General features: G+C 38.8%; 1 protein-coding gene across 8 annotated transcripts in view; it reads left to right on the forward strand.

Moving 5' to 3' along the window:
• Positions 1 to 14,734, forward strand: part of FOXJ3 (forkhead box J3) — a 202,879-nt gene that overhangs the window by 167,089 nt on the left and 21,056 nt on the right. For 7 of the 8 annotated variants that reach the window (XM_055392999.2, XM_055392956.2, XM_019016587.4 and 4 more), the window contains 2 exons: positions 6,354 to 6,455; positions 12,993 to 13,121. In XM_055392999.2, the coding sequence (XP_055248974.1) occupies positions 6,354 to 6,455; positions 12,993 to 13,121 (231 nt within the window). The remainder of the gene's footprint in view (positions 1 to 6,353; positions 6,456 to 12,992; positions 13,122 to 14,734) is intronic. The other variant, XM_055392983.2, reaches the window with a different exon arrangement.

Below are 14,734 nucleotides of genomic sequence, written 5' to 3' on the forward strand. Positions count from 1 at the left end.
CCTGAGTAGCTGGGACTGCAGGCACGTGCCACCATGCCCAGCCAAATTTTGTATTTTTAGTAGAGATGGGGTTTCACCATGTTGGCCAGGCTGGTCTCGAACTCCTGACCTCAAATGATCCACCCACCTTCGCCTCCCAAAGTGCTGGGATTACAGGCGTGAGCCACTGTGCCCAGACACTTCTAATTATTTTTTAATTTATTTTTGATTCAACTGTGTCTTTTCATTTCTTAGCTTCTCCCGGCCCTCCTCACCCCCACTACTCCAGGATGTAACTTTAATGTTTATAATTTGTTGTCACCCAGCTTTGGTTCTGGGTGCTTTCCGTGGTGAAAACTCTATATGAGTTTCTTGGTTACAGAGAATCTTTGTGTAGTGGCTTTCTCAGATGCTGGTTGTAGTAGCATTGTGCTGGATGTGTGAGCAGGCTCACTATCTCCAGTGGAGCTGGAATGGCAGAGGTCTCTTGAAGCTTATCTTGTTCCCCAGTGGCGTGCATTTAAAAATTTTTTCCTCCAGTACTTTATTCACTGAGTTGAATAGTTTAGGCTTCAGGCTGATAGGAGGTATCCACAGGTATGGCCAAAGGAGGTAGTAAAGGCAATACCCCAGTGGTGGGCAAAGTTCCCAGCCTTGGCAGAGGTTGCTAGGGAAGCTCTCGGTGAAATGCACTGAGGTCTTCTCAAGGGGAAGGAAGGAAACCACCAAAGCTGTCTTTCAGGCCAGCAGGAAAACAGTCACCTCCCAGTCACACTCCTGACCAGATGTTCCAGCTATTCAGATCAGACAGGCATCTCTTTTCATATGCAGAAATGTGATGTTCCATGTAAAGAGGGATTATGACTCTACCTCTCATGGAAGCCTGAATCTGGAGGGCACACCTCCTTTAAGGATGCAGTTACCCCAAAGTGTTCCAGGAAGAGTATCTACAGATGCACCCATGCCAAGCTCCATGGGAGAGGCCCCAGCTGTGTCTGCAATGATGGGCAAGAGGAGAAGAAATCCCAATCTTCTTCAAGACCCTTCACGAGCACCAGGGCCGCCTGACTTTGGGGTAGAGCCAAACAAACTTTCCCCACTGAGCTTAGCACTGCACGTTTCTCTGATAAAAGAAACTCCCCCACAAGTGGAAAGTTAAAGGACTTGAGGCCTGCAGTCTGGTTTCTTTTGTCTCATGAGGTGCTCCCTTAATGTAGTACACTCCCCGCCCCACCCCTTCCCTTGGGAGTAGCAGTCCCTGAGGGCCAGACTATTGTGGAGCTTGCTGCTCTTCTGGGTGTAGCTGCTCAGTGGGGTTGGCCACACTCCAGGCTGGTGCTGGGGAATGTATGCAAGGGATTCAGTGATGTGACCTGTCCTCTAGTCTCCCAGCAGCGGGTACCAGCACTAGCTCTGATGGGGGTGGGAAGGGAGTTATGTAGACTATGAGATTTCCTTGGTTATCTCAAGGAAATCTCCTTGAGATTTGTGTTGGCTTTCTCAAATGCCAGCTTGTGTTGGCTTTCTCAAATGCCAACTGTAGTAGTAATGTACTGGGCACATGGACAGACTCAAGACCTTCTGGTTAGCCAGGGTGATACAGGCAATGACGATAGCTGAGGTCATGCAAAAAATTTCTCCTTCCTCAGGGTGGTGTTATTGTCCCTGCAGATGTTGTAATGGGCTGTGCTGGTTGGCCTCAAGAGGTGATGCTTGCAAAAGAACACCAACTATGGTGGTAGTGGTGGGATTTGTGCTTGCCTTATGTTACCCAAGGTACTCTGGTGTCTCAGGCCATAGGCAGGGCCATGGAGCTTTCCAAAGTCCCAGTCTGTTGTGTTATGCTACCAGGGCGAGTGAAGGGACAAAGCCAGATGGGGGCCGGGTCAAGCAAGTCTGCACTCTGGCTTTTCACATGTGGGTGCAAGCAGTGGCCCCAGTGGGGGTCAGAGGGCAGTTCCGTGGCTGTTGGGATAGTGTTACAGGGTGGAGCACAGCTGCCTCTGATGCATAAAATAATCTGCATGGGGCATCGGGTGTAGCAAATGGCATTAAGCCCCACTTAGCTCCCACGGACTTGGCAACACAGGTCTTACACCCAGTGTTCTGCTAGCAGCAGCTAGTTGGGTTGTAGGCAGCCTGCACTTAGAACTCAAAACTGCCCCAGGCTATAAGCCTTCCCAGCCAAGACAGAAACCACAGTTTTCAGGCCATATCCCTCCAGGTCTGCCTGCAAAGCAGGGACACCCAGCTCCTGCACCTGTGGCTGTAGCACACTTCTCACTTGCCCCTTGGTTCTGGCCAAGGGGTTCCATCTGCACTCAAGGTTATATCACAAGTCTCATTTGGGAGTGTCTCTCAACCTGTGACCTCTGCCTGAATTAGCTGGCAGTCTTCCCTGAGATAGGATCAGGAATGGCTTCCCTCCGGGCCTGCTGGAGTCTGGGAATGGATGTAAAGCATGTCGTGATGCTGCTGCTTCTCATATGCTCCCCACTGCTCATTAAGTCAGCTCCAGCACTGGGTAGCATTAAGGCATTCCCCCGTGGCCTGGACTGGGTTAAGGAATTTTATACCTGGGTAGGGTTAAGCCATTTCCCACTGGCCTGACTCCGTAGTGAGAGTATGTGTCATGGAGGAAGTCTCTCTCCCACTCAAGCTCTAGAGACACAGTTTTCTTCCTGTTTCGTGGTGTAGGCTGCTGCCCGCCACTTATTTCAAAAGGTCTGCATTTTCTTTCAGTTTTTCTGTTAAGTTCCTGTGTTGCTTCTAGGAAAAAAAGTTCACAGCATGAATCTCTACACATGATTTTATTTTTCCAAGTGGGAGGGACATATTAATCCCTTTAATCTACCATCTTGGAGAAAGAAAAAATGAATTGTTTTCTTAATAGCTTTTTTAGATAGTTTGTTGTTAGTGTATAGAAATGCTACTGATTTTTATAGGTTAATCTTGTATCCTGCAACGTTACTGAATTTGTTTACAACTTTACTGAATACTGTTCTGTTTTTGTTGAAGTCTTTAGGATTTGGTCTATATAAGAGCATGTCAGCAGAGACCATTTCACTTCATTGCTTCCTATTTGGACGCCTTTTGTAGATAGTACCTGACTTAGAGAATGTTTTGGCTTACAATTTTTTGGCTTTAGGACGGTACAAAAGCAACACATATTCAGTAGCAACAGTACTTCAAGTACCTATACGACCATTCTGTTTTTCACCTTCAATATGGTATTCAATAAATTACATGAGATATTTAACACTTTATTATAAAATAGATGCTTTTGCTCATGTGTGGCTTAATGTGTAAGTGTTCTGAACATGTTTAAGGTAGGTTAGGCTGAGCTGTGATGTTCAGTAGGTTAAGTACATTAAGTGCATTTTTGACTTATGGTAGTTTCAGTTTATGATGGGTTTATTGGGACGTAACCCCATCATAAGTCGAAGAGCATCTCTAGTTCCTTCTCTTGCCTAATTGCTTTGGCTAGGCCATCCAGTACTATGTTGAATAGAAATGGTGACAGTGGGTATCCTTGTCTTGTTCCTGGTCTTAAGAGGAAAAGCCTTTAACTTTTCACCATTGAGTATGGTGTTAGCTATGGACTTATTATATATGACCTTTATTGTGTTGAGGAATGTTCCTTCTATACCTTATTTGTTGAGCGTTTTTGTCATGAAAGGATATTGAATTTTGTCAAATGCTTTTTAAAGTATCTTTGGGATGATCCTTCATTCTTTTAGTCTTTGATTCTCTTAATATGGTGAATCACATTTATTAATGCATGTATATTGAATCAGCCTTACATCCCAGGGATAAATCCCACTTGATCATGGTGAATGATCCTTTTACTGAACTGTTGAATATGATTTGCTAGTATTTTGTTGAGGGATGAGTATTTCTTTGTATCAGCAGATCCTTGACATCAGTAGCAGATATATTCTAGTGGTCATCATAGTTGCCAGCACTTACTGTGTGTTTCAGTTACCATGCTAAGCGCTTTACATGAAACACTGTGTTGATGTTCTTAACAGATCTCTAAAGGAAGTAGCATAATCATCTTTTTATAGATGAGAAAACAAGCATAAAGTTCGAGTAATTTACATGAAATCAGATAACAAAAGTTTCCCTTTTCCTACTAGAAGGGAAGAATGAGAATTAGTGAACCAATAGTTCAGACTGAGATGACTGAGTTGAATTAAGGGAATATGAGATTTGTACCTTTCTAAAGTAATCTTCTGTGTTAACTTAATTATAGCTTGGTTGGCTGGCACCAAACTGAGGCATAAATAAGAGTTATTTTTATAGCTCTTCTATTTCACCTTGCTCTCAATGTGTACCTGGGACCTAAGTGCTGATTCTAGCTTGTAGGGGTAGCTCTGGTCTTTTTCAATCAAGATCCCTATTCTCTGCCCGAAGGTTGATTAGATTATCTGGAATGAGAAAAATGCTGAGGGATTAAAGGATAGATTAATTTCAAAAATGTGTCTTGGTAAAATTGCTCTCTCGCTCATCTGGTGTGATCTTTTAGAAATGCATGTACAATTAGGATCATGTGTGGGACAAATAGTTTTTGCCAGAGAGGGAATATATATGTAGCTAGCATCATAATCATAAATTACTTCTGTTTGCCCCTCTTTAACATTTACCATTGAAGTTGAACTTTTGAGGGCTCAATAAAGCAATAAAAACCGTTTCTTAGAGGAGTTATCACAATGTATATATTCAAAATTCTAATAGCAGAAAACTTTCTGTATTGTTTTTAACACCCATGTTAACTCTAAACAGTACATATGAAGTATATTTAGGGGATCATTCAGTTGCTCTAGCAAAGGAAGAAAAATAAAACTATAACTGATGTACACTCACAGAAAGACAAATATTGCGTATTCTCACTCATATGTGGTAGCTAAAAAAGTGGATTACATGAAGATAGAAAGTAGATTGGTGATTATCAGAGGCCAGGAAGGGTAGGGGGAAGGGATATGAAGACAGGTTGATTAATGGATGTAAATATACACTTAGAAGAAATAAGAACTGGCTGGGCATGATGACTCAACACCTGTAGTAGCACTTTTAGAGGCTGAGGCAGGTGGGTCACTTTAGGTCAGGAGTTCAAGACCAGCCTGGCCAACATGGTGAACCCTGTCTCTACTAAAAATACAAAAATTAGCCAGGCGTGGTGACACACACCTGTAATCCCAGCTACTTGGGAGGCTGAGGCAGGAGAATCGCTTGAGCATGGGAGGTGGAGGTTGCAGTGAGCTGAGATTGCACCAGTGCACTACAGCCTGGGCAACAGAGCGAGACTCCATCCCAAAAAAGAAGAAGAAGAAGAAATAAGACCTGATGTCTGAAAAATCAGTAGGGTGGCTGTAGTTAACATTAATTGATTGTATATTTTGAAATAGCTTAGAAGAGAATAATCTGAATATTCCCAGTATAAACAAAAGATAAATAAAATTTGAGGATATCTCAAATTTTTCATTTGAGGATATCTCAAATTTTTCATTTGAGGATATCTCAAATTTTTCATTTGAGGATATCTCAAATTTTTCATTTGATTATATGAATGTATTAAATTATCACATGTATACTCAAAATATGTACATCTAATATGTATCAGTAAAAATAAATAGCAAAAGTTTTAAAAATCTATAACTGGCTTAAACCAGAGAGATTTATTTCTCTGTCAGGTAGAAGCCCAAACTCATGGGTGGGTTAGAGATATAAACAGCTCTGTTTCACAAGGTCATTCAGATGTCGAGGTTCCTTCTAATCCTGTTTTTCCAGTATTTTCCCAGGGTATTACCCTCAGCTATTTATGGTTAAGCAAGATCACCACCACCATATCTGTCTTAAATCTGCAATAAGAGAGAAAGAATGAATGGTGGGCAAGCAGGTTTCTTTCAAAGACATGACCCAGAAGTGGCACACATCACTCCTGCTCACATCCTGTTGGTCACACTGTAGTCACATGGCCACAGGCAGCTCCTCACGAATCTAGAAAGGTAGTCTGTGGCTGGGCAGACATGAGTAGATACTGTAAATATCTATTACTGAAAGGGATGAGGGGAGAATGGGTATTAGGGGATCATTAGCAATTTTCACTACAGAAGTTTATTTGTAATTTTTGTCAGCCTATCCTGCAGTAAATTAAAAGAGTTGTTAGAGAGTAGCCATACCAAAGGACTTTGTAATATCAAGTCAGTAGCATACTAAAATATAGTAGAAGAGATTTCACTAGTGATTTAAATTCATTTTCAGAAACAAAGCACAAAACTGGATGTTCAAGAATTTGATGAGATCCCTTCAAACTGTGTTAAAGTTGCTGGATATATGAGCTAATAATTATTTATTTTGTTCTTGTATTTTAGGCCTCAACTCCATATAGCATAGATTCAGATTCTTTGGGAATGGAGTGTATTATTTCGGGAAGTGCCTCTCCAACTCTGGCAATCAACACTGTGACTAACAAAGTAATTTCATTTTTTAAAACATTATTGAAATGTCATTGAGTAGTACATTTAATTTGCCTTTGTAATAATGATAGAATCCTATATGGTTCAGTTTAAAGATTATATAAATTTGTCTACCCTATGCATGGTAGCTTGAAGGCTAAATTCAGAATGTTTTGAGGTATGCACAAATTAGAACAAAATATCTCTCAGGAGAAATTGGAAGGTCCTTACCGAGAAGTTCTATACTCGTTTAAAAATTCTTGGCTCTCACAGTTCCCATTGATAGAATTTGTGAGCCAGCATTTTATTGAGTCAATTTGTTTCAGAATTGTTAATTAGCTCTCCAGATATGTGGTTGAAAAAAAGATTGTCAAATTCTGGGGAGTTAACAGAATCTAGTAAAATAAATAATTGGACAGCCTCATAGAGTTCACTGGGATGGTGGTCTACCTATTTTCATGATATTCAAGTCTAGGAATATAGCCAGAAATAGTACATGGTTGTTTGCTACATTTTGATGGTTGAGTCACAACTTTGTGATGGGTCGTTATATACCTAGTGGGATACAGGTATATATCTGTCTCTTCTTTATAAGACAGTTTCTTAATCTTACATCTCAAAACCCTAAAAAGACTCTGGGAGGTTCATGAATCCAGTTTTGTTCTTCTGCTTTCTTCCCTACTAGACCATGAGTACTCCAGAGCCGTAGATCTCTCACACTTTTGCTTAGATTCTCTTTCAGTCTTGTTTTCATTTTCTCCCTCTAGCTTTCACCCTCTTTTTTTCTCTCCCTCTCTCTCATTTTCATTCTTCCACTTCATGCACACACATAAATATGAACACATACACATACATCATTGCACTAATATGGTACTCCTAGGATCCTTTTACTTGTAGAAAGATAATGATTAAACAGATGACAGATTATAATCAGAGTGACATATTCAGATTTCTAGTTCAGAAAGGAAACTGGTAGCCTAGGCATAGAGGAATGATTCTTCCCACATGGCAGTCTCTGGAATAATTACATCACAGTCACTTAGAGAGAGGGTTTATGGGGCAGTTGAGGGGTGGGGGGTGGTGGTAGTGGTGGTAATCCCAGGATTCCATTGCAGTTCTACCAAATCAGTTACTGTGTCATGAATAGGGCCCAGAAATACGTCCTTTAAAAAATGATCTCTAATGGTGACCAGCTAGGTGAGAATTTCTGGTGAAGTGGTTGGGTTAGAATCAGAAATACCTAATACTGCTCTGTGCCGTAGTCTAAGTGGTGATGAAGACCTAAACATAGATGATAGTGTGGTTACTAGGAAACAATTAGGAAGTAGTAATGATGGGACTTTATGACCAAATAATGCGGATGTCAAAGGAGCTGAAGATTTTGGTTTTCTGCATCCAGATATGACAGAATACTGGTATTAGATTAACCTTTCTGCCTATCTGTGTAAAATACCAGACATACATAGCCACACACCCCTCCCCACCCACCTCCTTGATTGAAAAAAAAGAAGAGGGAGGTATTGGAAACTAAGACAACCAGGGCTTCAGGGGTCAGGAGCCCAGAGAATAGTTAAACACATTGAGATAAGCTTTGTATATTTTCCTTTGGTGCATTTCCCGATTCTCAGTGCATAGCATAGGGGCTACACAGAGAGCAGTAGCCTAGAGCAGTCATTCAATCAGGGAGACAAAATTGGAGTTTGGGGTTACCAAAGAGCCAGGGCTTGCAGAGCCGAGATCCTGAGGAATATCAGGGGTGAATCCAACTTTTTTTTTTTTTTTTTTTTTGAGACAGGATCTCACTGTGTCGCCCAGACTGGAGTGCAGTGCGGTGATCTTAGCTCACTGCAACCTCTGCCTCCGGGGTTCAGGCAATTCTCCTGCCTCAGCCTCCCAAGTAGCTGGGATTACAGGTGCCCACCACTGCGCCTGGCTAATTTTTGTGTTTTTAGTAGAGATGGGGTTCCACCATGTTGGCCAGGCTGGTCTCAAACTCCTGACCTCAGGTGATCTGTCTGCCTTGGCCTCCCAAAGTGCTGGGATTACAGGTGTGAGCCACCACACCTGGCTGAGTTCAACTTTTTGTAAGTAGTATCCACTTAAGGCATTTGCTAACTCCTAATTATGTGTGCTAGGGCTCAGACACAAAGTTTTTCACTAGTCAAAATTCAACACTCTCACAGAATAGGAGGGACAAATATTGTAGTTTATGGTCTTCAAAGGAGGAGAGAGCCATGGTAATACACCCTAGGCTTTCAACTTGATATCTGAGAAAAATTTTGTTCTGAGAGTAAGAGCAAACCAAAATAGATCAGCCTCAACAGTTACTAGAGTGGTATGCTAATATTCTATCTGCCGAAAGAAAACGGAATTCTCTTTGGAGGAAGATAACATCATCCAGAGCTTCTGTAATTTTCCATAAGCATAGGGTGCAGCATTCAGTCAAAATTTCCAGGCATGCTAGGAGAGAGAGTTCGAAATAACTAAACATGCAGTTGGGGGAAGACAATGTAAACAAGTGATTGAATATTGATCGCAAAATAACTATAACTGATATGGTCAAGAAAATAGATGAGTTATAGAAAATTTACCAGAGAATTGGAATTTATATGGAAGAATCAAGAGGAAACTTGAATAAACCCAGTAGATGGATTTAATAGCAGATCAGACACATCAGCAGAGAAATTTAATGAACTGGAAGATAGGTCTGTAGAAAATGTGCAGATGGAAGCACAGAAAGAAAAAAGGATGGAAAATTCAGAAAAACTTAAGAGGTAAATGGGACATGGGGAAAAGGTCACACAAGGTTGTTTTTAGTGTGCAGGAGGAGAGGAAAAAGGAATAAAGAAGATCGTGGCAATAGATTTAAGCATGCCTTTCTGTAACTCATAGAACATGCAGACCAAATCAAAACAACAAACAACCTCATTTAAAGAAAGACAATATTTGGACTGGGTGTGGTGGCTCACCCCTTTAATACCAGTACTTTGGGAGGCTGAGGTGGGTGGATCACTTGAGGCCAGGTACCAGCCTGGCCAACGTGGCAAAAACCCATCTCATACTAAAAATATGAAGATACTATACTATATCATGTATAAGAACTTTATTACTGTACACTCCCATTTTTTTCTCCTTGTGATAGAAACCTACAATACGTATTTGTTATTTTTGCTTTAAACAATCAATTATCATTTCAAGAGATTTAAATCATAAAAAAAATGGCTTTACATTTATCCACATAGTTACCATTTCTGCTATTCTTTATTCCTTTGCATAGATCCGGATTGCCACCAGCAACTTATACGTTTATTGGTTTGCTTGAAACTGTCCCCAGAGCTCACTAATGTTCTTTACTTTTTTTTACAGTAAACAACCCATAGTGAGAAAAAAGTCACAACTGACCCAGAAATGATAGAAATGATAGAATTAGCTTAGAAAAGGACATTAAAGCAGTTTTATCTATATTTTATGGAGAAGCTAAAAGACACATTAAACAATCTGTGTAGACACATGAAATATAAACCCAAAGCAAACTCCTAGAGATAAAAACTGCAGTGTCTGAATTGAAAAGTACATTAGATGGGATTAATTACAGACTAAACAGAAGGAAAGATTAGTAAATTTGGAAATACAGCAATAAAAAGCTTTCAAAAATGAAAAAACAGGTGCTATTAAAGTTGATGAAAGAGAAATACAATTTGCTGATATCTGGAATGAAAAAGAGCTATATGGATTCTACAGAATTAAAAAGATAATGGAAGGATAGATATGAACATCTTATGTAAATAAAGTTGAAATTTTAGATGAAATAGACAAAATCATAAAAAATGACATCAAAACTGGCGCAAGAATAAATAGAAAATGTTAATACTTTTGTATATATTAAACCCATAATTAAAAAATATTTCTTTATAGAAGACTTCAGGCCCAGCAAGCTTCAAGGAATTCTTATAAATATTTAGTGAAAAAATAATATTGATCGTATATAAACACTTCAAGAGAATTTTAAAAATGAGGTAACATGTCCCAATTTATATTATGAAACCATCATAACCTAAGTAGCAAAACCTGACAAAAACTTCACAAGAAAGGAAATTTTCAGCCAGTCTCATGAGCATAGGTATTAAAATCTTAAACAAAATGTTGTCTAATTTAACCCAGCAATACATAAAAAAGATAACATCACAAACACAGTTGTATTCTAGAAATGCAAGCTAGGTCTAGCACTAGGAAATCTATTGCTGTTGTTCTTCTGTTCGTAGTTAGAAGTACTACATGTATACTCCACATTTTATACGGAATATTACAAAGGCATACTCAGGTCATGACTTAATAAAACTCTTAGCTGTAAATAGGTGGAAATTTTTTCAGTGTGGTAAAGAATATCTACAAAGAAGCATATAGCAAATGCTATATTAAATGGTGAAATACTGAAAACTTTCTCTTTGAGGTATGGAAGAAGAGAAAGGTGTTTGCCATCAGCACTTTTATTTGACATCGTGTTGGAGGTCCTTGCCAGTTAGAAGTTACAAACAAGAAATAAAAAGCATAAAGTTTGGAAGGACAGAAATAAAGTTGCCACAGATGATCACAGAAAATTGAAAAGAATCTACGGATAAAGCCTTAGAATTAATAAGTGAATTTAGTGAATTCTTTTCAGAAATCAATTTTATTTCTGCCTACTAGCCACAGATAGTTTGAAAATAAAATTTAAAAGATAACACTTATGTTAGCATTCAGAAACATCAAATACCTTGGCTTAAATGAAAGATGAACTCTATACAGAACACTATAAAAATTACTGAAAGAAAACGACATAGATTATATAATGTTCACGCAGAAGACTATTGTAAACAAGACAGTTTTTCCAAAGTTGATATACAAATTTAATGTGATTCCAGTCCAGATGTTCTTTGTGGGAGAGAGGAGGTGGGTAGAAAATAAGCTGATAGTAAAACAAAAATGAGAATCTAAATGACCAACGGTAGCTAAAGGAAATATTGAAGGCCAGGTGCGGTGGTTCATGCCTGTAATCCCAAAGCCTCCTTTGGGAGGCCGAGGTTGGGTGGATCACGAGGTCAGGAGTTCAAGACCAGCGTGACCAACATAGTGAAACCCTGTCTCTACTAAAAATAACAAAAATTAGCCAGGCATGGTGGCGCGCATCTGTAATCTCAACTACTTTGGAGGCCGAGGCAGGAGAATCGCTTGAACCCAGGAGACAGAGGTTGCAGTGAGCCGAGATCGCACCATTGCACTTCAGCCTAGGCGACAAAGTGAGACTCTGTCTCAAAAAGAGAAAAAAAGAAAATATTGAAGAAAAGGATAAAACATGGAGGATTTATACTTCCAAATACATAAATGATAAAACAATAAAGCTCTGTTGCACAAAAAAATGAATTTTAAAAAGGAAAGAAGGAAACATAAATATTAAGAGTAGATATTAATGCAATAGAAAACAAGGCCTTGTAACAAGGATATACACTATGTTATTCCGTTTATACTTAGTTCAAAAATAGGAAAACCAATCAGTAGTGATAGAAGTGGTTACCTGGGACAGGAGATATGGATGGATGATGACTGACGTGCATGATGAATGGGAGAGTACATGAGCTTCTAGAGTGCTGGTCATACAGTGTATCAGTGGTTCTCAAAGTGTGGTCTCTGGGTGCCTGGGTAACTGAGACCTTTGTAGAGAGTCCGTGAGGTCAAAACTCCTATTCGTGATAATATGTATTATTTTTTTCTTCCTTTATATTTGCCTTTTTTTTTTTTTTTTGAGACAGAGTCTCGCTCTGTCGCCAGGCTGGAGTGCAGTGGCGTGATCTTGGCTCACTGCAAATAGGCTAGTTTTCTATTCCAAAAATACCTTTTTTTGTTTGTTTGCTTCTAATTAAAAATTATAATACTTATAGACAAACTCAAGCACTGTAAAAATATACACAAATGTAAAAGTCTTCAGGAATCCTCAGCCCCTTCTAGATAACCATTAACAACAGTTTGACAGTTTTTCACATCTAATGCATATATTAGCACATTATTTTTTAAAAGTTAGATCATATAATTATGATTTTATAAATGTGTTGAACAGTTGTTTCCAATCTTCAGTATTAAAAATACTGTGATGCCTGTGATTTAAAAAAAAATCTTTTTTTTTGTATGTGCTTCGTTTTGATTTCTAAAATTCTGATAGAACAGTAATTTTGCTTAAAGCCTGAGCAAAAATTTATGCATTATAGAAATATTTAATAAAGTAAAAATCTGTCATATTCCTCTCTTGTTAAATGTTTATGGGCTAATTATACCTGGTAAAGTATGCTATAAATTAAATTTCTATACCTCTGAAAGACATGACCTTTAGTTTGAGTATTGAGAAAGTTATTTTATGATGAACACGAACTTAGCCATATGGGGCATGGAATGGGGGGTGGGGAACCTAGGGAAAGGCCACTGAGATTTTTTTCTTCTTGCCATATGCCTGCTCAATTGTATTTTTGCAGAGTTGCTTAAGAAGTACCCTTATATTCAATTGTCATTTTTCTTTTTTCATTTTAGGTAACATTGTATAACACTGATCAGGATGGTAGTGATAGCCCACGCAGTAGCCTTAACAACAGTCTCTCAGACCAGAGTTTGGCATCTGTTAATTTGAACAGTGTTGGAAGTGTGCATAGTTATACACCGGTAAGTCTTGATGAAGTTAACATGTTAATAGTTATTCATTTAGTACTTAAAACTAAACCAAACATAATTGAAATGCAAATTCAAAAATGAAGGTATGTTTTTCTCACTAATAAATTTATTAACTTAGTAAGTAGATCAAAATTAGAGGAGATTGTAGCTTGTTAGTGTCTTAATTTGATACCATATTAGATTTTTAAAAAATGGTTGTGCAGTGTTAACAGATTTTGGTCTACTTTATTCTGTCCTGTGTCCAAGAGAAAAGCAATTGGAACAGGAAAAAAATTGCACTTTAGTTTAGTAGAGCGATAGTTGGTGATATTCTGTACTTCTTAGAGCTTAGAAGATGTGTGTGTCAACATGGTTTCCAGCTGTAGATCTGAGAAGGGAATTCTGTAAACCCCAGAGGTTAGGGTGGCCTGGTACACTCAATTGTTAACTACTCATGTATTTTCAATTTGGATCCAGGGGGGGAAAGGCAATGCTATAAAGGGACCTGTGTGTATGTATTCTTGCTCCTATGCTAATTTGTTACCTATTACAAGAACATGAGTCTTAGGTTATCTGTTATTTCTTTTCAAACTACCTGGCAACTGTCTTCCTCAGTGAGCAGATAATAGAGCCCAAGAGCTACACACCACATTGTTTGTCAGTGTAAATTTGATCTTACCAGGTCACTCCCTGTTGTTCCAGGATGAGTAAATAGGAAAAAACTTACACGGGACAAAGATATAAAGGGAGGGACCCGAAAGAAAATAACACAAGGGAAAGAAAAACGTAGCAGAATTAAAATTCACATTGAATGTAGGGAAAAAGTTGCCTCTGCAAAATTATTATTGCTCTGTAAAAAAAAAATAAAGTATTATCCCACAATGGAGAAGAAAGAAAATGGAATAAAAATTATGTAAAAGAAGACAATAAATGTGGAGAACTGAGAATTATAGTTGTCCCTGCAGAAGAAAAAGTTGTTATAGAAGCAGTTTTCAGAAGAAATAGAGATTTAAAGGGTTACTGAGTTCTAGAAGAAATTAATGGGGAAAAAATCTATACAGTCAGCCCTCCGTATCTGTAGGTTCCACATCCACAGATTTAACCAAACATTGGATTGAAAATATTTGAACAACAAAAAACAATTAAAAGGTACAGCAATAAAAAATACATGCTGGAATGAGGTGGCTCATACCTGTAATCCCAGTACTTTGGGAGGCTGAGGCAAGAGGATTGCTTGAGGCCAGGAGTTTGATATCAGCCTGGCCAACATAGTGAGACCCTGTCTTAAAAAAACGAAACAGCCAGACATTGTGGCATGCACCTTAGGAGGCTGAGAAGGGAGGAACACTTGAACCCAGGAGTAATCACGTCACTCCACTCCAGCCTGGGCGATAGAGCGAGACTGTTATTTCTTTCTTTCTTTTTTTCTTTTTATTAAAGAAAAAAATATAGTTTAACAACTGTTTACATTGTATTAGGTATTAATCATCTAGAGATGATTTAAAGTGTATGGGAGGATAGGTTATATGCAAATATTACAGCATTTTGTATAAGGGACTTGAGCATGTGCAGATTTTGGTGTCCTAGTGGGTTGGGGTTCCTGTAACCAGTCCCTCGTGGATACC

The sequence above is a fragment of the Gorilla gorilla genome, chromosome 1 (genome assembly GCF_029281585.2).
Source record: "Gorilla gorilla gorilla isolate KB3781 chromosome 1, NHGRI_mGorGor1-v2.1_pri, whole genome shotgun sequence".
NCBI lineage: Eukaryota > Metazoa > Chordata > Mammalia > Primates > Hominidae > Gorilla > Gorilla gorilla.